Source organism: Podarcis raffonei, chromosome 8 (genome assembly GCF_027172205.1).
Source record: "Podarcis raffonei isolate rPodRaf1 chromosome 8, rPodRaf1.pri, whole genome shotgun sequence".
NCBI lineage: Eukaryota > Metazoa > Chordata > Lepidosauria > Squamata > Lacertidae > Podarcis > Podarcis raffonei.
In genome coordinates this window covers 35,115,286-35,139,007 of record NC_070609.1, presented here as the reverse complement: position 1 = coordinate 35,139,007, position 23,722 = coordinate 35,115,286, and the positions used below count along the sequence as shown (strand labels likewise).

The 23,722-nt window shown below is 48.0% G+C and overlaps 1 protein-coding gene across 2 annotated transcripts in view; it reads left to right on the top strand.

Annotated features, from left to right (window-relative positions):
• The window catches only part of EPHA10 (EPH receptor A10), a 29,156-nt gene that overhangs the window by 2,080 nt on the left and 3,354 nt on the right, over positions 1-23,722 (top strand). The window contains exons 2-13 of one of the 2 annotated variants that reach the window (XM_053399169.1): positions 250-314; positions 1,401-2,070; positions 8,727-8,882; positions 9,249-9,584; positions 12,621-12,745; positions 13,947-14,115; positions 16,104-16,215; positions 17,148-17,203; positions 19,117-19,242; positions 20,598-20,783; positions 22,575-22,636; positions 22,754-22,957. In XM_053399169.1, coding sequence (XP_053255144.1) covers positions 250-314; positions 1,401-2,070; positions 8,727-8,882; positions 9,249-9,584; positions 12,621-12,745; positions 13,947-14,115; positions 16,104-16,215; positions 17,148-17,203; positions 19,117-19,242; positions 20,598-20,783; positions 22,575-22,636; positions 22,754-22,957 — 2,267 coding nt within the window. Of the gene's footprint in view, positions 1-249; positions 315-1,400; positions 2,071-8,726; positions 8,883-9,248; positions 9,585-12,620; positions 12,746-13,946; positions 14,116-16,103; positions 16,216-17,147; positions 17,204-19,116; positions 19,243-20,597; positions 20,784-22,574; positions 22,637-22,753; positions 22,958-23,722 lie in introns of those variants that run through there. The other variant, XR_008331793.1, reaches the window with a different exon arrangement.

Below are 23,722 nucleotides of genomic sequence, written 5' to 3'. Positions count from 1 at the left end.
GGCTCTGAGGGGACCTCTCAGATATTAGCAACAGGCCTACTGGGAGTTCTCAAAAGCTCTGGCAGGCAGCAGCTGAGCCCTCAAGCCCAGCTCTGGTAGGCAGCAGTCAGGCCATAGATTTGCTAGTTTCCTTTTGGATTCCTTCCCTAAAGATCAACCAGAGTGAACCCAAGGGTGCCTGTAAGGAAGAGTTCAGGGAAAGGCTCCACTGCATAGTCTCCTTCTAACGTTTCTCTCTTTCTCTTTCAGTCATTTTGTTGGATTCTCAGGAATCGCAAGCTGAACTGGGATGGACGTCACACCCTTCCAATGGGGTGAGTGGCTGTTCTGCTGCATTTGTGGTTCTGCAACACACTTGCTGAGCCTGGCCTGGTAGGCTGGCTTGGGAGTGGTGGTAGTGGTGCTGCCACCAGCAAAGCCACTGAGGACACCCAGGCCCAATCTCTTCTCTTTGGCCAGCTGGTAATCTTTCCCCCCAGGTTAGTTTTGTTTACTGATTAAGAGAATGGCTGCTTTGCATCTCCCTCAGCAAGGATCCTGCCTGCTGCCTGAAGTCACTTTGGTGGCAGAGAGAAGGGCACTCATGGTCTCCCAGGGTAGGCAAGCTGTTTCACTCTACTAATGGCCAGGCAATTGCAAGAGGATGGCTCCCCATTGGCTTTAACTGTTGAAATCTGGTTTGAGAAGCCCCAGGTGGCCTCAGAAGCCTGCTAGGCTTTTTCTTTTTAATTTTTAATCTTTTAAAGTTTGTTATTAGTAAATAAAATAAACCAAAGAAAAATTGTGTGAAGAAGTACTCGTAATATTACAGCAGGGTGAAAGCATAGAGTCATTATAGTTAAATTTATTGCTCCAAAACATTACATAATATACTCATTTCTCCCCCATAAATCTGTTAGGCTGGTTTATATGTATTAGTTTGTAATAAGTTAGCTTTAGTTACTATAGCCCAAATTTAGCAATCTATTTGCATGTAGCAGGAAATATGCCTCCCCCCTCATTTTTTAAGCTATCATAATCTTAACAGCTGTTATAATCATTCTGCAGAATAACATTTTATAGATAACCAAGTAGAAATCTTTGAGGTTCTAAGGGTATACAATACCCTAGCTTCATTTAATCACTTATCTTCCTTTTTTCTGCCAGTTCTCATGGATTATGAAACACCAGGCCACCAGTGCTATTTTTCTAGAAAAAAGAGGTGCTGGAATTCACCATGAACACCTCCCTTGTTCTCTTATAAGGGCAATGGAGCCCACCTGAGAGGTACCAGAACTGAGTTCCAGCTGGGAAAAAAAGCCCTGAGTGGCACCAATGACAGGTGGGCTCCTTTGCAGGGAGGACCCCAAGTAGCCATTTCCATGGAATAACAGGTGTGTCCCCTTTCATATTCTCTGCAGTGGGAAGAGATCAGTGGGGTGGACGAGAAGGACCGGCCCATCCGCACATACCAGATCTGTAACGTCATGGAGCCGAACCAGAACAACTGGCTGCAGACCACGTGGATTTCTCGGCAGGGTGGCCAGAGGATCTTTGTGGAGGTGAAATTCACCCTCAGGGACTGCAACAGCATCCCAGGGGTGGGGGGCACCTGCAAGGAGACCTTCAACCTCTACTATGCAGAGTCCGACTCCAGCCTGGGCCCCAACGTCAGCGAGCAGAAGTACGCCAAGATAGACACCATCGCTGCTGACGAGAGCTTCACCCAGGGGGATCTGGGCGAGCGGAAGATGAAGCTCAACGTGGAGCTGAGGGAGATCGGGCACCTCAGCAAGAGGGGCTTCCACCTGGGCTTCCAGGATGTGGGCGCCTGCGTGGCACTGGTGTCCGTGCGGGTCTATTACAAGAAGTGCCTCTCCACGGTGCGGAACTTGGCCGCCTTCCCCGACACGGTGGCGGAAGCTGCCTTTGCTACCCTGGTGGAAGTGAGGGGGGCCTGCGTCAACCACTCTGAGGTGGAGGCAGATGGCCCTCCCAGGATGCACTGCAGCGCAGAGGGGGAGTGGCTGGTCCCCATTGGGAAGTGCGCCTGCAGGGCTGGCTTTGAAGAAAAGGGCAGCAGGTGTCAAGGTAAAAGGAACGGCTGTCTGTACCCTTTCCCTTACGCTGAGGCTGCGTCGTCCACCCACCCATCACCTGGTTCTAACGGGCCAATCATGTGTTTTGTAGAACTCGCCATTTGCTGTAACCAGCCCTTACTGTGTATGTGCACCCAGGGCCTTTGGGCTAAGATATGATGGCATCTAAAGGCACCTGAGATTGTGGAGCCTCTTCTCTCCATGCCAATAGCAATACTCCCATTGTTGGATTTTTCTCTCTTGAGTTGTGGAATCCCTGAATCATTTAACAGCCATCCTTAAAAATATTACGAGACTGGACATGATCTCATGCGCTGCAGTCTTAATGAGCCTGCAGATGTAATCATTTTCAGGATCAGCAAAAGCAGGAGAGTCTTGTCAAGGGGCTTGGTTAAATTAAAATTACAATAATTTAGAAACATTTTTTTTGAGAGAGAGGGAGGAAGTGGAAGTGGATTTCTTTCAGTCTTTGCTCTCTTTGTTGATTTACCCGCACGCTCTGAGGGCAACTGCCCTAGGTCCACCATGTGAGGCTGACACATCGTCCATCAACTGCCCAGCTTCTCCTGTCAGGGTGACCAGAAACCTGAAGGGTTTGCAAGGTGGTTTTTACCCCTGCCTGGTGTCCTTGCTTCTCGCAGTTGATCTCAATGCTCCAGGCTTGTGGGCTGCTTTGTTTTGCTTCTGCCTTGATGCTCTCCTTGCTTCTCTTCATTTGGAAGTGGGTCCAGAACCTGAGCAGGAAGACAACTCTGCCCTTCCAGATGTGGTTGGTTGGACTCAGATTTCTGCTGAGCTCCATTCAGTCCCAGCCAGTGATTGGCAATGATGGGAGTTGTAGTCCAGCAACATCTGGCCTAGAATGAAGGTGCAGGGCAGTTTAGGGGACTTGCAGCATTTGCTAAGGGGGGTGGAGTCAGGAAGGGGCAAACGGGGTGTTGTCCCTCAAAGTTATTCTAATTGGTTGAGAGTTTCCACAAGTCTTATCATTGAGCAACTGTAGATGAGGCATTAACTCCAATGACATCTTTGGAGAAGCTTAAATTATCCCAGGGCAAAGTGGTGATTCTGGCCTCAGGGCCCCCCAAGTCCTTGGCAGGTGTTGGGCAACAGCCAGTTCTAACACACAACTTTGACACAACACTTACGGGTTGCCAGGAAGGCTTGAGAAAAGCACACAGTCTTCCCAGCCCCTCAAATTGGCAGCAATCATTTTTCTCTCTCAGTGGAATGTGACTTTTGTGCATTTTAATTAAAAATGGCTTGGCCAGCCCACCCCACCCCCCTCATTTCTTTTCATGACTGGCCTGGATTTGTCTGCAGAAAAACTGTGTTTAATAAGCATTTTTCAGTTTTGCATATTTGGCTACTTGGGAAGACACTCCTCATTTAGTTTTCTTCTCTCTTTTTATTTTGACTTCTTCCAATTTGGGAGCCTGCTTGCAAAACCCAATGCACCAGCAGTATTGACCGTCTCCTGGTTGGTTTTCATGCCCTGCTTTGACCTTGTGGAGATGATGGGTGTCTCTCCCCTCCCCCCTTCGCCTCCCCTGCTCCATGCAACAGTTCCCCCCTAATGACATGATCAAACACCCCTGACACATGTATGCTAACTAGGGCAATTTCCTGATTAAAGAAAGTTGATTAACTGATTAAAACTGCATATATTTGAATATGAATGAATGAAAATAGCCCTGAAAGAGAGGCCCATTATTCCTTCCACTTTTTTTGGAGGCTATATCTAGGAGGTTTGAGGTGGGATTGGAAGAAGGGAGGGAGGTGTCCAGTTCTGCATATTGACAAGCTAGAATGTATGCAGAAGAGGGTGGCCAAGCTGATCAAGGGTCTGAAAATCAAGCCTTGTGAGGAACAGTTGAGGCATTATTAGGCTTGACAAGAAAAGACTGAGAAGGGGATACAATTGACATCTTCAAATATCTGAAGGGCTGTCCCATAGAAGATGGAGCAAGCTTTTTTTCCAGCTGCTCCAGAAGGTAGGACCTAAACCAATACAATCAAATGACAAGAAATGAGATTCCAATAAGCATCAGGAAGAAGTTTCTGATGGCATGAACTATTTGATGAGAGATGGGCTCCCTTGGAAGGTAGTGGACTCTCCATTGGAGGTTTAAAGCAGAATTTAGATGGCCATCTGTCAGGGATTCTTTAGCTATGATTCTTGCTTTACAGGGGGCTGGACTAAATAATTATCGTGATCCCTTCCAAATGTACAATTCTGCGATTCTGTTCCCATGATCATGAAGTGAAGTCCATATCCTGAGGACATTGGCAAAGCAGGCATTAGGTGCCCTGATGGTGACAGCTCCTCCACTAGCTCAGCAGACCAAAAAATTTCCTGCAATCCATCTATTTTCACAGTTCTCTATAAAGAATGACATATGGAACCTTTTGTGGAAATGTTTGCATGATATTGGTTCAGCTGTTTACTGTTTTAAAACTTGTCTCAGTTGGCCAAAGCAGCCACCTTAAGGATGTGGCAAGTTTATTCCCCACTCCCCCCCAAAAAAGTTAAGAGGAACTCTGTGACTGTGTGTTTGCAGGCAAATGCTCCTCTGTGCTTATTTGGGTCTCAAACCTCACCCTGGTTCCCTTGGAATGTAGGGGGCGATGAGCCTGCCTAGCTTTGTGGCTGCTCATCTGCTGGTCTCTCTCTCTCTGCTGAAGTCACTGGCTGTGCTTGGATGTTACTTCATGATGAAGTACAGTGGTACCTCGGGTTACAGATGCTTCAGGTTACAGACACTTCAGGTTACAGACTCCGCTAACCCAGAAATAGTACCTCGGGTTAAGAACTTTGCTTCAGGATGAGAACAGAAATCGTGCTCCGGCGGCACGGTGGCAGCGGGAGGTCCCATTAGCTAAAGTGGTACCTCAGGTTAAGAACAGTTTCAGGTTAAGAACGGACCTCCAGAACGAATTAAGTTCTTAACCCGAGGTACCACTGTAGATGAAGGAGAAGCCTCCCCTCCCTTTTGAGTTCTGAACTCCCACCTGACTCTGATGCAGTCACAAGGAACCTGAAAGATTCAACTTCACTTATTGATTACCCATGGTTTAGCATGTCATCTGAAGTTGATAAACTGTGGTTAATCTTAATTATAGTTTTAACTATGGCTAGTGCAAAGGAGCCAAGATCATATCATACATGGTTTACACTAGCCATGGTTAAGACTAACCATGGCTCTGGATGATTTGTTAAGCTGCAGTTAATATAAAACAGAAGCAAAGTCTTCTGGTCTTGTTGCAGCTGTGCTGGAGGGGAGGCACACAAGTCCCAAAATAGGATAGGGTCATTCTCATGCTAAACTATGGTTAGCAAGCTAGCCCACTGGGCCTTCCATCATTGGCTATTAGGAAGAAGGCGAGAAATGTTTTCGCATCCTGCTGGGCACGTACTTTTGTGAATCTGGAGCCCTCCAGCACAAGAAGCAGCTGACAACTCTTGCAAACACTGCCCATCTTTCTCACACCCTTCGCTCAGCAGCAGCAAGGAGACTTCCAGCGAAGTCCAAGGTTAATATTTATCAGCTGGGTTTCTTGCAAATGAGACAACTTCAACCAGCCATCAAATTAATATGATGGAGATCCAGTTCCAAAAATAACTGTCAGCCACTTCTCCTTGACAGAGGCATAAATTGGTGCTGCAGGAGAATTTCTATTACAGCATGTTCCTCTCTGGCTTTGACAGCAGTGGTGGGAGGCTGTACTGTGTTAATATTCTGCTGGCTTTGTGGCAGGCAGGCGTGGCTGAGGAAAGTGGCCGCTTTGCAGGGAGCCTCTGTTGCAGAGGCAATTGCCAACCCTGTGCCAAGAAATGAAGAGATAATTTGTTGGCTGTGCCTCAGGCCTCTGAAAATCTTCTGAGCAAAGGTAGTGGAAGAGCCTGAACTCATTTCAGGGTAGACTTGGAAAGAGGCTCAGAAATTAATTTCTTTCCTTTGGGTTAGGGAAAGGAGTTCTGCTTATCAAGTCCACCTTCTCTGCGAGAAGCGCTTGCAGGATTTGCCCCTCCTGTGACGTTACAGACAGAAGTCGACTTGCTGCTCACAAAGGAAGGACTTCCTCTTGTTCTGCCTGCTGTTAAATTTGGCACTAGACAGTTGGAGGAGGGGGGAGAAGGAGGAGGAAGGATCCTGCCTCTTAATGGCTCCTGTGCCCATTAAACCAGGGGACAACTTTAATTGGCTGATGGATTCTACAGAAGTGTCCAGGAACATAATTAAGCTGCATGGTGTAATTGGGGTTAATAATAATTAGGCAAGATGGAGTGAATGGCTGTCTGGGCCCTTCTGTTTCTCTCTCAAACTTGACCTTCAGTAACTGATAGCAGTCTGGAATCTGCATAATCCTCTCTTGCAGAAGCCAGTGTAGCTGAAAGGCCCTGCTGGGGCAAACCAGGGTTCGTCTGCTCTAGAAGTTTGCCTGGTATCAGTATTGAACTCTCTGGTCTGTAGTTTCTGCACTTTTCTCTTTTTTGCAGTTAGAGAGTGGAGGACATTCACCCATCTCCACTTCTCAGGCAATTCTCAAAGGCTACAGTCAGTGGCTCTGAAATATCATAATAGCCACAATCTGCTTTCGCAACTGAGGGTGCAATTCATCTGGCCCTGTAGACTTAAAAATCATTTGTTAAAATTATCAGTATACTACCTTGTCTTTCAAAGGACTATCAAGGCAGTTTACAGGGCAAAACAAAACTAAACACAGAGCATAGTATAACAACAAAAACCATGTAATTTATAGTAGTCTGGTTTCTCTAACAATCTCCCTATTTATTCTGGGCTACAAGACCCTCATTGTGTCATTCCTTCCACTTTCAAGATCAAGGCAGGATCTGGCGCTAATCCCTGGTGATTTGTCTATCATTCCATCTCCTGCCCCTCTCCCATCTTCCTCTCAGCTCTCCTGGTCAGATTTCCTGGTCAGGTTCATGAAGCTTGTCTTCTAGGAGAAAAAGCCATTCAAAGCACCTGCTTCCTCTTAGGCCCTGTCTTCATAATTGTGCATGTGTGCAGATTAGACAGTGGAAGAAGAGCTGTCTGCTTTCTCTGTGTCTGCCAGATGGTTGCAAGAAAGGCACCCCTGCGACTGTGGAGCTTTCCCGTTTTCCCTCCTGGACTTGGCAATGCATGAATTGGCCCTGCCAGTTTGTGTGAACCACAACTCTGCATGTAACCATAGCTGCTCTGATCCTGCAAAAGACCAGTGGCCTGTCCCTTATGGAGGAGTTTCTTGCATGTCCAGACAATGGCAAGTCTTGCCTGATGTATCAACCATGTCGTTCATTGGAAGATCAACAGGAGCTGCAGCTCAGGCCTCATGCAGCTAGACTGTGGACTCAGAACAGCTGAAAGAGCCACTTCTCATCTCAGAATTGCATGAGTGACGTCTGCCGCCCGAGAACTCTGTAATACCAGAGCAGAGGCATCAGGGACCTGCTGCTCGCTTTTGCAGCATCTCACTGATCCTGCCACTTTCTCTCCCTCTTTGTCTCCTTGGCGCATCCTCCCTCTCATAGAGTCCCTCAAGCCTCCTGCTTCATTATTGTGCTGAGCCACATATTACATTGCCTGTCTGAAATAATTACGGGTATGGAAATCACAGCAGAGGCTCACACAATTTTCCCCCTGACACTTAATTTTCAAGGAGACAACTCTGAAAATTACAAGCATTGCTACTTGTTTTGTGCAATCCTTGTCAAGCGAATGGAATCTTTGGCTGCCCTGGGGGGGACCCATTTGTTACACAAGCGCAGGGAGCAAATGTAGTGGGTACCAAGTGAGAACAAAATTGGTAGGTGATTTTCTTCGGGGGATTAGACCTATCCACACCAAGAGCTTGCTATTTTCTCTGCCATGCTACATATTGCATGCAATGACTTGAAGAGGCAGAAGGAGAAGTTGCATTTTGTGTGTGATCTTCCTCTCCTGACATTTTGCTGAGAACTCTGTGGAGAGTGATGTGTCTATGCTAGGGTTGCCTGATTTCTCCCATAACCAGAATACCTGAAGCCAGCCTTCTGCACTAACTCTCCACAATTTGTTTCTCCTGTGTAAGGTCTTGGTAGAATGGCAAGGAAGATGCATTATCTAGTAATTTGTCGCTGTGATGCACAGTTTTACAAGGGACAAACCTTAAGGAGGTTTTGCATTCAAATATTTGGAATGTATAGCTGAAAGACCACTGGCAGAAGTTTTCATAGTTTCCCCCAGATAGTAAGTTGAAAGAACCATTTTAAATGGAGACCCTGTGATGGGCAAAGGCATCTCTGACTCTTTTGATTGCTGGTTTGTTGTCCTCTTTCTGCAAAGCATGAAGAGAAGGAACAAGGTTTGCCTTCTCTACTGCTCCGTGGGGTTGCAGGGCTGGAAAAGTCTTCTGCCTGGAACCCACGAGAGCTGCTGCCAGCCAGGGTAGGCAGTCCTGAGTGAGATGAACCAATGAGCTTCATGTGTTCCTCTAGGTGCAGCAAGACTTTCCCCAATACACCTTTTAAATATATTCCCCTCTTTGCAACTCATTGCCTGTTTTGTGCTGGGTCCTTCCCCAGGAATGCCTTTGCCTTTGCCTTTGCCTTTGCCTTTGCCCTTGGCCTCAGCTCTGTTGCCTCTTGCTTTCTCCTTTCAGCCTGCTCCCCTGGATATTACAAGAGGTCTGCTCGGATTCTGCGCTGCTCTCCCTGCCCTCCACACAGCTTTACACAGCAGGAAGGTTCCACCTTTTGCTTCTGCCAGGCGACCTACACCCGGGCCCCTTCAGACTTGCCGTCTGCACCCTGCACCCGTAAGGCATCCTTTTCTTTCTGGTAGTAGAGATTGCAAGGTTGGCTCATCCATCAGTGAGGGGTGCTAAGAGGCATCCTCAATCACACAAGCACCTTTGTAAGCAGGTGTGTGTGTGTGTGTGTGTGTGTGTGACCAGTGGGGTTGTGGCTTTTCTGAATCTTGGGCCTGGAGTTGCAGCATGCCATGATGGCATTGCATGACAGCTCCAGAGGTGGAATAGCAAGAAAACTAGTCGCAGAATGGCCACCTGTTTTGCTTATTTAAAAACAGGGCTCTACCATTTTAAGTGCCCTTTGAAGTTAGGGTGCCATGCAACATCCCCACCCCTTGTCGCTGATATGCCTAACCACCGTCTTGTTTGCAGGACCCCCATCGGCACCTGTGAACCTCGTCTACCGCTTGAAGCAGTCCACCCTAGTCCTCGAGTGGAATCCCCCAGTGGACTTGGGGGGGCGCAGCGACATCTCCTATAACCTCCTGTGCCTTCACTGCTCCCCCTCTTCTCAGTGCACACCCTGCAGCCATGGGGTGAGCTTCGTGCCCCAGCAGAGGGGCTTGGTGGGCAGGACAGCCACCCTCATGAACTTGCTGCCCCAGGCAAACTACACCATCCGTGTGGAGGCTGTCAATGGTGTCTCAGGCTTGGGTAGCTCATCTGAGCAGCCATATGCAGAAATGACCATCTTTACCGGGGTGACAGGTAGGAAAGCAGGTGGGGTGTTTTGTGTGTGGGGGGGGAGGTATTCTCCCTGCTTGATGTGCCTGCCTTTCAGCCTACTGCTTACGAAAGATTTTATGGTCTATTTATTTAATGCATTTATATATTTCCTTTGAGAAGCCTAAGGGGACACACGTGGTTCTTCCCCCTTCCTCATTATTCCCCACAACAACCTTGTGAAGTAGGTGAGGCTGAGAAGCAGTGCCTGGCCCCCAAGGTCTCCCAGTGAGCTTCATGGCTGAGTGATGATTCGAACCCTGGTCTCTCCCAGGTCCTCGTTTGACACTCGAAACACTGTGCCACACTGGCTTTCAAGATGGCTTGTGGGTGGAGGGGAGAGAGATGGCCTCAGAACTAGCTGCAAGTTATCTTGAGAAACTAAGTACTGATCTTGTGGGGGGTAGGGGAGGGAAATCAGAGGCTGAACCTGGATTTACCTACCTGGCTTCTGCAGGGCCCTCACCACTTTTACCCTGCACTCAGTACCTATTTGCAGGGCCACAACAGGGCAGCAAAGAGAGAGAAAGAAACTGTTCAGAGTTGCCTTGAGTTCCTCTCTGCCTGGAAAACAAGGTCATAATAGATTATTAATAGACAAGGTTGGGCATTATGGGGGGGGGGAGCTCATTGCCCTCTTTTCAGCTTAGTGGGGCCCATCCCTGAGGCTCACCCCACTGCTGAGCCAGAATCCTCCTATGGCCTATGTGAAACCAGTTCACAGGCAGGGTCAAACTCCTTATGAAACATTTCTTCAGGTCTCTGCAGAGCAAGAGATCAGAGTCTTCATTGGAAAGTGGATGAGAAAGCAGCGGGGAGCTGTTCAAAATCAGAGTTGAAAGAGCCTGTGACACAACCTCTGCTTTCTCGGCCTGTTAGATAGCAGTTGGGGTGGCGAGGGGAGAGATTTGGTTTGCACTTCCTGGAACAATATGTGAACTGAAATGCAGCTCCCTTTCAAAATTTGCTATGCCGATCTTCAACAGAAAGGCTGGACTCGCTTCCTGCGAAGCATCTTAAAGTGATTTCACAACACAATAAAAACATATATTTTAAAACGGCATACCTAAAAAACCTATTTCAAGTCCAATATTAGTGAAAGCATTATGCAAATACGCATTGGAAGAGATTCCTTTCACTAGTGTGCCTCTGCTTGGGGAAATGAAATGCTGACAAACGCTCAGGCTTGACATTAATAAATTGCAAACTGATGTAGAGAAAGAATGAGAAGCTGAAATAGGCTGTCCTTTGCCCACCCTGAAGGCTGCAGCTGCCCAAGCTGCCCAGAGTGGCTGCGGCAACCCAGTCAGATGGGCAGGGTACAAAAAATAAATTTTATCATCATTTTCCTCTGCCACCCCTCAAAGCTAGGCTCACTTGCTCAGTTTGTTTCCTTTCCCATTCATGCTCCTATGCTGTCCTTTTCCTCCCTCTTGGTTGGCTTCTTAATTAAGGAGAGCATTGGTGTCCCAGGGAGCCGGAGTGATCAAATCAAGCCATGGGGTAGTGAATAATTTAATGTTTGCTTTTCCGGGATATGGGCAATGTGGTGGGAGGGGGAGGGGGAGGGGTGTGTGTCTGAAATATGAATGAGCACAGAGTGTATTTACAGCAGTAGTTCACAGCATGAAAGCTTGTGTGGTGGTTTTAGCCTCTTTAAAAGAGCTTGCATACTTTCTGCTTTCCAGCTTGTTGGTGTACGTCTGTCTCAAGAGATAGTGGAGTGCACCTCTGTGGGTGAAGTCAAACCCGATGCGTTAGCAGCCCCAAAGTGACCTCCCTGGGGTGCAAGCCTGGGCAGTGTGTATGGAGGCTCTGGGCTGCCCAGACAACAAGACTCCCCTCTTGGCGATGCTGATGTGGTTCAAAGGAAAGCAGAGCAATACGTTTGGCACTAGCTTGGCTGCAGGAGCTGTCAGAGGCATACGAAGCGTCTTAGGGACTCCACTATGGGTTTATGTAGGGTTTACTGCAGGGGTCAGCAAGCTTTTTCAGCAGGGCCACTGTCCCTCAGACCTCGTGGGGGACCGGACTATATTTTGGAGGGAAAAATGAACGAATTCCTATGCCCCACAAATAACTCAGAGATGCATTTTAAATAAAAGCACACATTCTACTCATGTAAAAACACGCTGATTCCCGGACTGTCCACGGGCCTGATTTAGAAGGTGATTAGGCCAGATCCAGCCCCCCGGGCCTTAGTTTGCCTACTTTACTGCTTGGCCTTTTCTTGTCCCAAAGGTGTCCCGCAAGGCAGTGGAGGTTTAAGATCAGAGTTTTTCTCTTGGGCTACCTTCCCAGGTTGAAGGGCCCCCTCACCCCCTCACTTCCTTCTACAGCATGTGCAGAAACAGCCTTCTTAACTATTGGTCTTATCTGCTCAATCCTTCACAGCTTGTCTTCACACACAGGGGAAGTCCCTAACTTACTGATGGTTTGAAACCCATCATCTACCCTCACTTGGTTTAGCCAGCCAGCCAGCCAAAACCATTCCTTGGGTTTGGCCGCTATCACATACTGACAACTTCCAGGAGCCACAGGTGAGAGCTGAGTGCAGAGTGGGGACCAAAGGAGGACTACCCCAGAAGTAGCACAATGTGTCCCCCCCCAGAGATACTACCCCCTCCCCTAATACCCCCCACCCCATGCTTTCTAGATTCTCTTCAGAAAGTTTTGTTCCTTTTCAGACTGGACTTTTGGAGCCTTCCAGCACTTTGCTCCCAATCCTGGCACAAATAACTTTGACTGGCACTAAACTTGATTTATTTATAGGAATAGCAAACTGGACTAGGCTTGTGGGTTATGCAAATTGCCATTCTGAATAATGGTTTTTATGGGGTTGAATAGGGGGAGGAGTTTATGGATCCAAGGGTGCAGTGAAAAAGTTTGGGAACAACTGTCCTACAGCTTCATGGCAAAAATAAGGAGCCCTACAGGGGCTGCCTAAGGTCTTGTGGGCCAGTCATGCCCAGGCAAAGCTGCTGGCGACCCACCTGCCTTTCTTCTCTTTGGCTTTCTTAGCCCAGAGGCTCGTCACTGACATCCGCGCTGAGAGAATTGAGCAGAAGAGCATCTCCTTGTCCTGGCAAGAGGCCAGCGCCCTGAGCGCCAATGACACAGAATATGACATTAACTTCTATGAAAAGGTAACTGTTTCAGGAGGGGTGCTGTTGTCTTCAACTCTGAAAGGCAGATCCCTTCATTTTCTGCACTGGAGCTGCTCTTTGGGGCATAGTCTCTCACCACCCCACCACCCAGCACTTCCACCATTGCTGCTTAGAAGAGTTCAGGGATGGTGAGAAAGAATATGGAATCCACACACTAGCAGGGTGGAGAGGGACAGCACCTCCATCTCTGCTTGACTTAAGCTAGTTCCTGGTTTGTTTTTTGTTTATTTACAGCATTTCTGTACCGGCTCTTCACCAAATTCTTGAGGCTGTGTACATATTAAAAGACACAGCAATATACACAGTAAATATGTTATTTTTAAAAAAAGGAAAATATAGCTGTGCGCCACCCCAATTTCCGAGCAGAGAGAGACCCTGGGGGTTCCAGGCTCTTACCCAGGTTCAATTTTCTTGGAATGAAGGTTGGCAGAGACAATGTCCTTAGGATATGTGGTTTTATTTACACATATATACAACCTGAGCATAAGATGGAGGGGCTTTAAGCATCAACACCCCAACAGATCTTCCTTCTCCATTTCACTGTGTCTCCAGATTCCACCTTGCTTCTGGCTCAGCTCATACACAACCTCTGGCTATTGTTTCCCTACCTAGCAGCTGGATTGGGGTGGGTGGGTGGAGAAAAGGCTCACCCATTAGCCTGGAGGGGACCATCACTTAGTTGTAGCTCTCACAACCTAGCTGATTCTTTCGGAATGTTGATGAGGACACTTGTGGCCAAAGAGACTTTTCTGACCAGTTCAGCTATAGAATCTTCTATTAGATTTTAACCCTCATTTGATACAGGACTCCAAGAACTGGAAGGGACTCAGGGCATCATCCAGACTGACCCCCCAAACTCACAACTATATATAGAATAAAATGCAGCTGTAGGAGGGCAGAACACAGAGCCCTTTCGTTTTGTAGCTTGCCTTGGCTGGAGCCTCCACATACAGCCTCTTGGCTGAGAGTGTTAGACCTTAATTTAACAAAGCCAGACGCCTGTGTCTTTTCCTTGCGGATTTGATTTACATTTGGCTTCTAGCAAGGCCCGTCCCAAGTGCCTTCTCCCTTCTTAACAACCTAGAGTGGAGCAAAATACCAATCCTAGAAGAATGAACTAGTCTCTTCTCAGATCTGGGGAGCAGTGTCTCACCTAAACTGAAACTCTGGGGTCCCACAGGGTCAGAAAGAGCAGAGCTACTCATCCCTGAAGACCACCTTCCCAGCCGTGACAGTGGACAACCTGAAGCCCAGCACACTCTATGTCTTCCAAGTCCAGAAGTCGTCTTCCGCTTTCCAGGACCACGGGAACTGCAGCCACAGCATTGAGGTGGAAACGCTGGGGGAGAGTGAGTGTGCAAGTGTCTCTGGAGAGGCTGCAACAAAACCACTTGGGAGGCTTGCACCCTCTGTGACTCCAACTGGCTTACTCTTTGCAGCTCTTACCTGGCCTAGCAGCCCCTCAGTCCCCCAGTGAACGCGGGGGGGGGGGGCGAGAAGACCAGGTTTCAGCTTGATAACTCTGCCTAGCTGGAAATGAAAGCACTGGGGTGATGCACCCAGTAGGAATTCTACAGGCTGTGCTTAATGGGGCTTTAAATTGCATCCATTTGCCACACAAGATGCTTTTGAAACAAACTGAATTGAATAAAAAATTTCTCATAGAACGTAGCCATTTGCAAAAGCCAGAAAGCCAAGTCTTAAAGTGTTGAAGGAAAACCACTTTGTAAGCCATACATTTTAATGCTTCTCTTCTAAAGAATATTTCATTAATGCTGCCTAACAGACCATGAGGCAGGGGGTGGGAGGATGAAAACAAGCTCCTGGCTGCTTGCCCACAATGCTTTCACACTGCCCTTTGACCCATTCATGAAGTCACTTACTCTTGAAATTAAATGAAAATAGCAGAGAAAGCAATAAGTACCGTAACTAGTTTATGCCAAAAAGAGTTTCCAGAGGTAGAAGGAAATAAGTCTGCCTGGGTCAAAAAGAAGAGGGTAGGAGCATTAAACCAAAAGTCCTAAAAGGCTCTGACTTGCATTTCCTGATGCATCCAGTGACTTTTGCCCACTGTGAGTTTGCCCAGAAGTCAGTCCTTAGTGGCAAATGGATTCCTTTCCCACTCCTTTAAATGCCATAAAAGCCCCTTGCTGAGAAACTTCTGTTTCTTGGACCACCAACTACAGCAAAGTGATCTTGGTTTCCAGGGGCAACATGCCTGATCTTTATTTATAAAAAATATTTGTGCCATAAAATATATATATCAAAGCTGTTCACAGCAACAAAACCATACAATAAAAACTATAAAAAGTTATAAGCAGACATCAACTAACCATTATGAAAGGATGTATTCTTAGCTGCCTGCATAGGCTTGGCAGAATAGGAAAGTTCTCAGAAGGAGAGACATACAAAGATGTCTCCTCTCCCAAGGTAAGGAAGAAGAAGGAAATGAGGAAAGAAAGTATGAGAGTATCAGTCTAGCACCCAGGGGAAGGTCAGCACAGGTTAAAGGGCGGTCTGGGAAGTCTGGAGGTTCCTCTTACTCTCTGATTTCTCCCATGTATTCCAACACCTCCAACAGTCACAGCTTGCAACAAGGAGTGGGAGCTGAAAGCTCAGACCGTTTCTGCATCTCCATCCTCTTGGGACTTAGGACCAGGCCAGATATGGCTTCCATTGCAGGACTAGCAGTAACATTGGGAGATTTAAAAAATTATGTTAAGGCTGCAGCATGCAGAGAGGGGCGTTTTATCACCTCCAACCCCAGCTGTGATCTTGACAAAAATGGCCTCTTTGACAGTGGGAACTTTTCACTATAAAGCTAACTAGGGCATGGGGTATTTCCATCAGGATTACAAGTGGAGAGGGACAGAAAAGCAGAACTGTGGCCCTAGGCCTAGAATTGTACAGTCGTACCTTGGTTCTTGAACACCTTGCGACTCAAATGTTTTGGCTCCCGAACGCTGCAATCCTGGAAGTGAGTGTTCCAGTTTGCGAGCATTTTTTGGAACCTGAACGTCCAACGCTGCTTCTGCGGCTTCCGATTGAGTGCAGGAAGCTCCTGCTGCCAATCAGAAGCCGTGCCTTTGTTTTCAAACGTTTTCGAAAGTCGAACCGACTTTTGGAACGGATTAAGTTCGAGAACCAAGGTACGACTGTATTGTTAAAGTGTCCCAGCTTTGCTGCTTGCCAGCCAACCACACAATTAAAGCAAATGAGGTTGTCTTTGGCCCTTGAACAGGCAGTTGCTCAAGATAAGCCAGGCCCTGCCGCTCTTGGCTTCTGTGGGTCTAACTCCCATTTCCTTCTATTTCTCCCCCCCAACTTCTTCCTGCAGCCACTGCTGTCGCTTTCCATGAGCAGAGCCCCATAGTCCTTGTGGTCATTGTGGCGATTGCTGGGCTGATTGTGTTGGTCTCTGTGATCCTGGGCATCCTGACCTGGAGGAGGTAAGCACATGACCATCCCATGTTGACCACTCCCTCCCACTCCTCTGCTAAGAGGTTTCTGAGTAGGGCAGCTGGAGCACGATCATACTAGCTTAAAAAAAGAGAAGCACATACCCTCCAACATTTCTCTGATGAAAATAGGGACGTCCCATTTCATAATGATAATTTTTCTGTTTATACACTACACATCTTACTGGGTTGCCCCAGCACTCTGGGCAGCTTCCAACATATATAAAAACATAATAAAACATTAAACATAAAAAAACTTCTTTATACAGGATTGCCTTCAGATGGCTTGGGGGTCGAATAATTCCATACCCTACAACATTTCTCCAATGAAAACAGGGACATCCTAAGGAAAAGTGGGACATTCCAGGGTCAAATCAGAAACCAGGACGGCTTCTCTAAATCAGGGACGTCTCTGAAAAATAGGGACACTTAGAGAGTGTGGAAGCAGGACTTCTAGCAAGGTCTGCCTGCTAGAATTTTGCTCTCCAGAGTTAGGAGTCCTTTGTGACCTCTGCCCTTTTGATTCTTAGATCCAGGTTTCTTTCCTGCTCCTTGGGGACTATAATGCAGAAGCCCTTGTACTCTGTGGGGCAGGAAGTTGCATCCAAGAAAGCCCCCCTGCTGGAGGGCCCCTTTTGCTTGGGGCTGGTGGCCCTGGTGGTGGGAGCCTTGCCCAGCATGCCGGGGGGCTCTGTTCCTGGTGTTCTGTCTGATGCCCTCAGATAGGGCCACCTTCTTTGTGTGTATCCTGCCTATATTTTGAGCAAGCAAACAAGTGAGTCGGGCTGGGGACACATCCCACAGCTCTTTTTGGGACTTGATGCCTTTCTTCATAGCTTACATTGGGGCTTTGCTTGAGGCCACTTCTGAGGCAGGTCCTGGCTGAGAGGGTATAATGTGGCTTTTGCTTCTCCCCCTTGCAGGCAGTGTGACTACAGCAAGGCCTACCGGGATGGAGAGGAGGAGCTGTACTTCCACTGTGAGTTGAAGGCAGAGGGAGGAGAAAGGGTAGGAGGTTTCCTGCTACTAGTGATGTAGGAGTGGCAAGAGGCTCTCCTGGAATCCAGCTTCTGAGATGAACTACAGTGGTGCCGTTTTAGACTCCAAACATGACAGCCATCCTGGGTTTCCCTCCTCTCCTCTCTAGACTGACTCTGAAGTGTGCATTTGCAGGGCCCCCTCTTCATTCTGCCCAGGCAGATGCCCTAAGGAACTGCTCCTGCAAGGAAGCCTCCAGGGCCTTATGAGGCCCTCGTGAGGCTCTCGTTTTCATGTACTCGCAGACGGCTGCAGGTCCCCAAGTGGGCACATCCTGCTCTGGGTTAGGCTTCAGCAACTGCTCTGAGCTCCACAAACTGTGGCACTGGAGTGGTAGAAGGAAGGCACCAGAAATGCACGCTGGATTCAATACTAAAGCTCAGGCAGTAATGGCCACCGACTTGGATGCCTTTAACAGAAGATTGGACAAATTCATGGAGGAGAGGGCTATTGATGGCTACTAATCATGGTGGATATGCTCTGTCTCCATGGCTGAAGGCAGTAAATGCTTCTGAATGCCTATTTCTGGAAACCACAGGAGAAGAAAGGGCTCTTGTGTGCAGGTCCTGCTTACATGTTTCTCATAGGGGCATCTGGTTGGCCAGGATGCTGGACTAGAGGAGCCATTGGCATGATCCAGCACACTCTTCTTATGGTCTGATGTTAAGCTACAGCTTGGCCCTTCAGAGGACTCCAAGGCAGATGGAACAGAGGCCATCAACAGTCGAGTAGCAAAAGCATCTGATTTCTTGGCTATATAGAAAAGCAGGAGACCAAACAGTAGGGCTCATGAATTTCAGACCCCCTCAGAGGGTCCAGGCCAAAGGGAACCAAGGCCGGTGGGTGAGACTAATGGTACCTTTTCTCACCAGTTCCAAACCTTCCTTCAAAGTGTGTCCAATGCAAGTTAAATACCGTATTTTTCGCCCCATAGGACGCACTTTTCCCCCTCCAAAAATGAAGGGGAAATGTGTGTGCATCCTATGGGGCGAATGCAGGCTTTCGCTGAAGCCTGGAGAGGCTTCACGCAGATCTCCGCAAGGCGCGGGAGCCCGGGGCTGGGCTCCCGCGGCTTGCGGAGAGTTGCCTGCATGCCGAAGGCTGGACGCGCTGAGCTCAGCGCGCCCAGGCTTTGCGCAGCTCTCCGCAAGGCGCGGGAGCCCGGTGCTGGGCTCCCGCGGCTTGCGGAGAGTTGCCTGTTCTGAGGGCTGGGGTCGGGGGAAGCTCGGGCTTCCCCCACCCCAGCCCCGCGCCTGGGGGGAAAATAATCCCCCCCCTTTATTCCCCCCCGAAAAAACTAGGTGCGCCTTATGGGACGGTGCGTCCTATAGGGCAAAAAATATGGTACTTAAGTTTGCCAAGGCATCAAATATAAACTAATTTCCTTCATGAACTTGCAAGTTTTAATACAGTCACTTACAGGATATTTTCGGTAAGTGGTTAAACTACAGCATTGCTCACACACATGTCTACCTGGTCTGTGCAGAGATGTCTGTGTTCCAGCCAGGAAGGAACTGTTGCTATGTATTAACTCCCTAGAAAGATGTTAAATGAGACTGGTTTTCCCTTTCCCCTCAAGTAAGGAGAGAGATCCTCGCTTCTTGTCTAAACTGCCACATTAGTGGGTTTCTTTCTACAGGTCCAGCCTCAAAAGTAGCTTTATTCTGGATGAGTGACAAAAAGGGCTGGACATGGAAGGCAGGTTTCCACGATGGTGAAGACATAGGGAGGGGGTGGATGGCAGGAGCAGGGGGAAATATTTGTTTAATGGCTGGATTCTGCCAGGTTGGGGAAATTTGCAGCACCTCAATGTTGGCAAAAGGCCTTAACGCCATCTCTGCTGCCCCATTGTAGTCAAGATACCAACCCGGAGGATGTATGTTGACCCCAAGACCTGTGAAGACCCCCTACAGGCTGTCTCTCTCTTTGCCAAGGAACTTGATAGCTCCAGCATCAAAATGGAAAAGCTGCTTGGGACAGGTGAGTGTTGTGGATCCAGGCCTTTTGCTTTTCAGTGGGCCTGTGGGGCAAGCTGCCCGACGGTCCCTTCCTTCCATGCTTCATTGTGCTGGGGAAGCAGCTGTGCACCTATGTGGGAGCCCCTTGACCTGGAGAGGGCACAGCCCTGCTGCTGTCTTCTCCATATGTTGCATGCCCCCCTCCTCTTCTTAAAGAACCTAGGAAGCTACCTTGTACTGAGTTAGGTCATCAGTCCTTCTAGCTCAGTACTGTCTACAATGGTAATTGTGAGCACTGAGAAAAGGATGTTGTGATTGCTTAAGACCCAGCATGAGTTTCTCAAAAATAAGTCAGGTCAGACAAATCTTATTTCTTTTTTTTTTTTGATGGATTTACACGCTTGGTGGATCAGGGGAATGCTGTGGACATAGTGTATCTTGATTTCAGTAATGCTTTTGACAAAGTCCCTCACAATATTCTTACAAGGAAGCTGGTAAAATGTGGGTTGAACAAGGTAACTGTTCAAGCAGGGGAAGCCTCCAGGGAACCTGAGGATAAACTGTAGGAACTGATTGCATATGGTTAGGTATTAAAACAATGGTTCCCAAATGGGGGCAGTGGGATTACCTCGGGCGGGGGGGGGAGTAGAACTAGGAGACAAGGGGGCAGCAGGGGAGCACTGGAGTGTGAATTTGACTTTGAAAAGCTCATATCACTGAATCAAGTTAAATTAGACTTTGAAAAGCTGGTATCACTGGATCAAGTTAATCAGGTTTGTTGAATTAATTAAAGAGTGTTAATTAGATTTTGAGTAAATGTGCAATTAATTGTTAGTGTTTTCAATCTTATTGTGTTATTTATTATCTTCCTTAGTGGGTCATGCAAACTGCTACTCCGAATAACATTTTTTACAGGGAAGGGGGCACTGGGGATGAATTTATGGAACCAAGGGGGCAGTGGCCCCCAAAAGTTCAGGAACCACTGTGTTAGAACAGTTATGGGTCCTGAATCATAAAAGGCGATAGATAATCTAAAACAGCACAATAGCACAAACTAGATGAAATTTAAGAGAAACAACAACAACAATGGCATTGGGTCTTCTCCCAGAGCTGCAGCAGCACCCCACCCCCACCCCTTTTCTTCCTTTCTCAACTGGCACATGCCAGCTTTTTCCTTTCTCTGCCATTCCTCGTTGCTAGACCTTTTTCAATAAAAAACCCTCTGTAGGAAGCCATGAGCCATGCAGGGGGCCTCATATTTTGGAAGTGGCTCCCTTTCCACTTTCAGAGTCTGGAGGGGTGCTGCTGTTGCATGTGGATTTCTTGCTTTCGCAGAGAGGGGGTTTGGTTCTAACTCCGGGTCCTTCTTCTGGGCAGGAGAATTTGGAGACATCTGCCAGGGGTGCCTGAAGCTCCCCAGTAAGCGGGAGCTGCCTGTGGCCATCCGGACCCTGCAAGCCAGCTGCTCCGCAAAGCAGGTCCACACCTTCCTCACTGAGGCCAGCATCATGGGCCAGTTTGACCACTCCAATATTGTCCGCTTGGAGGGCATTGTTACCAGAGGTAAGAAGCACTTATGAATTCTGCCCATTTGCATGCCAGAAGATGGTGCTTCCTTCAGAACACCAGGCAGTCATTCCTTGCATAGCCCCTTGAAGCACCTGTGTTGCACACCTTCAAGGGAGGTCCAAGACTGTGTATCAGGCACTGACCTCTGCTGCCTTGCCAAGTGTATGTTGAGAAGATGCCCAAGCTTGATTTCAACCGTGTGTGTGTGTATGGGGAGGTGGCTCTCTTCCGCATTTGTATTCTGGAACCTCAGGCTGCTCTACCTGGGGTTTGGGATTATTTCCAGGCAGTGCCCCTAACTGTTCCTGCTTGAGGGCACTGGGAATCTCCTTGCTGTGGCGATGCCTCTTCCTTGCTAAAATGGAGGTGTGGTGTGTTTGTGTAAAAAAAGTATGCCTTTTGTGTGGATAGAATGTATCCTATTGCCATGGGCGTAGCCAGGATTTTTTTTGGGGGGGTTGGCCTTTTGTTTTTTGGGGGGCAGAATCTGTTAGCTATGTATTTTTATTGATTAAGGGGAGCAGCTGCCCCTCCCTGTCACCCCTTGACTACGCCCATGCCTACTGCACAAGGATAAGGGTCACATTCATTGCCGTGCCCATTACTAGTGTGCAGCCCCAAGACCTAGGAGGGAATGCAGCCCTACAAGTGAGAGAACCTGCTGTCTTTTTTCTCCTGTGCCCCCCACCCATGGGGAGCGAAGAACACATGTTTCTCTCTTCCATATCACTAGAACTCATGGACATTCAATGAAACTGAAGGACTATTGAGGCCTACTAGATGGACCATTGGTCTGATCCAGCAGGTTCTACTTATGTTCTTAGAAAATACAGCTTTGCATTGAGGCAGTGGTTGCTGGTCCTCCTGCGCATGGCACTCCTTCTAGGAACATGGTGTCCTATGCATGAAAAGCAGCAGGGACTACCAGGTTTGGTGTTTAAGGGCATGCTGGTTTCACACTGTGAGGCAGTTCAGGTGGTTCTGTGGACAGTTTACACCAAGGAAAAGTGTGATCAGGCAGGCAAATGCCCCAATGCCCTCCCTCTCCTTAACAGTCATTAAGGGACTGGAATAATTACGCACTTACTTGTGGCCAGCAAAAATGAAAGCAGCCGCTGCCTGGCTTGGGTTTTTTTTGTGTGTGTAGCTGCAGTTCTGCCTAATTGCCTGGGTGATTTAAAAGCCATCTCAGGAAAGTGACTGTCCTGTGTGAAGGCAGGGAGAGAATACTGATGGTTTTCTTAATTGCTTGCAGTGGAGTCTGTGGTGGTTAATGTGGTTTAGAAAGACGATTATCCAGAAATGCTGGGACTACTCTGGAGGCCAAAGGTTCATTTATGTGTCAGTTCCAGCCCACAACATTAAGATGCTTAGGGATTCTGTAGCTAATTTAATAAGCTGGGAAGCCAGTCTCACTGCAAAGGGTTCATTGAGCAGCTGGTCTTCATTCATCAGGCTAGTCCAGAGAGAGGAGAGTTTTAGGGCAACAACATAAGCAGGTGGGCAATTGATCCTTGCATGGCATCGCTTCATGGAACTGCCTTACTGGGACCAAGCAATTGCTTCCTCCCACAAGGGTGCTTCAAAGGTAATCTACTCCAATTTGTTACTAGTGCAGGAAGTACAGCACTACAATACTGCCTCTGTGTGAACATGAATGTGATGTTGCTACCGGTGCATGATTAACATCTTTCTGACCTAATGTCACAGATAGAGCCCTCTGTCTCATCTAGCTGGTTTTCAGACAGACAGACACAGAGACTAGATTCTTGTTTCTCTGTGTAGGGAACCCGATGATGACTGTGATGGAGTACATGGAGAATGGGGTGCTGGACTCCTTTCTGCGGGTGAGTGAGACCTTTCCCTGATAGTGGGATGAGCTATATGCCAGCCACCTGCCTGGTGGAGTCCTCTGCTGATGCGCCAGCAGCCAGCCTCATGGATTTTTCTCTTCCCACCCATAGCGGCATGAGGGGCAGCTCATGGCTTCCCAGCTGATTGGCATGCTGCAGGGGATTGCGTCCGGGATGAAATACCTGACTGAGATGGGCTACATCCACAAGAAACTGGCAGCGCATAACATTCTGGTAAATGGGGAGCTGGTCTGCAAAATCTCTGGCTTCAGAGTAGGCCAGGAAGAGAAGATGGAGACCGTTTTCAGCACGCTGGTATGTATTTGGGAGGGGGCAGGAAGAATAATAGATCCTTGGAAGGGACACCAAGGATCATCTAGCCCAACCCCTTGCAATGCAGGAATCACAGCTGAAGAATCCCTGACAGATGGCAATCCAACCTCTGTTTAAAAACCTCCAAGGAAGGGAGAGTCTTGGAAGACCACCTTCTGAAGTAGTCTGTTCCACTGCCAATGGTGGTGGATTCTCTTTCATTGGAGGTTTTCCACCTGTCAGGGAAGCTTCAGCTGTGATTCCTGCATTGCAGGGAGTTGGACTATATGACCTTTGGGGTTCCTTCCAACTTTATGATTCTGTGAACATTTAAAGTATCAAAATACACACCAAAGCCTTTGCATGACACCTTCCAGATGCCACCAGGATGAGCATTTTTGGAGCATTTTGATGAAAGCAGAAGAGAAGGCAGGCAGCGGATATACAGTATGCTGTATGTGCAGAGGCATAAGGGGAGCACTGCAAGGGGCATTGGCATCACCCCTTGGTGCTTCCTGTGCTTTGAATGGGGAAGCCCTCCTGGCTTCCCTGTTCTTTCTCTTCCTGCTGCTGCTGTGATCTTCCTTGATGAAAGACATTAAATGGGTTGTGCTGGGCAAGCGACAAGCTGCCTCATGAAATATTAATTGTAAACCATCTAGCAGGAGAACTTAACTATTGCCTGAATATTTCAGGACTTCCCTTCCTTTCCCTACACACACACACCTTGCTTTGAGCGTTAACTAGCTCATTTTAAATGAATTTGGG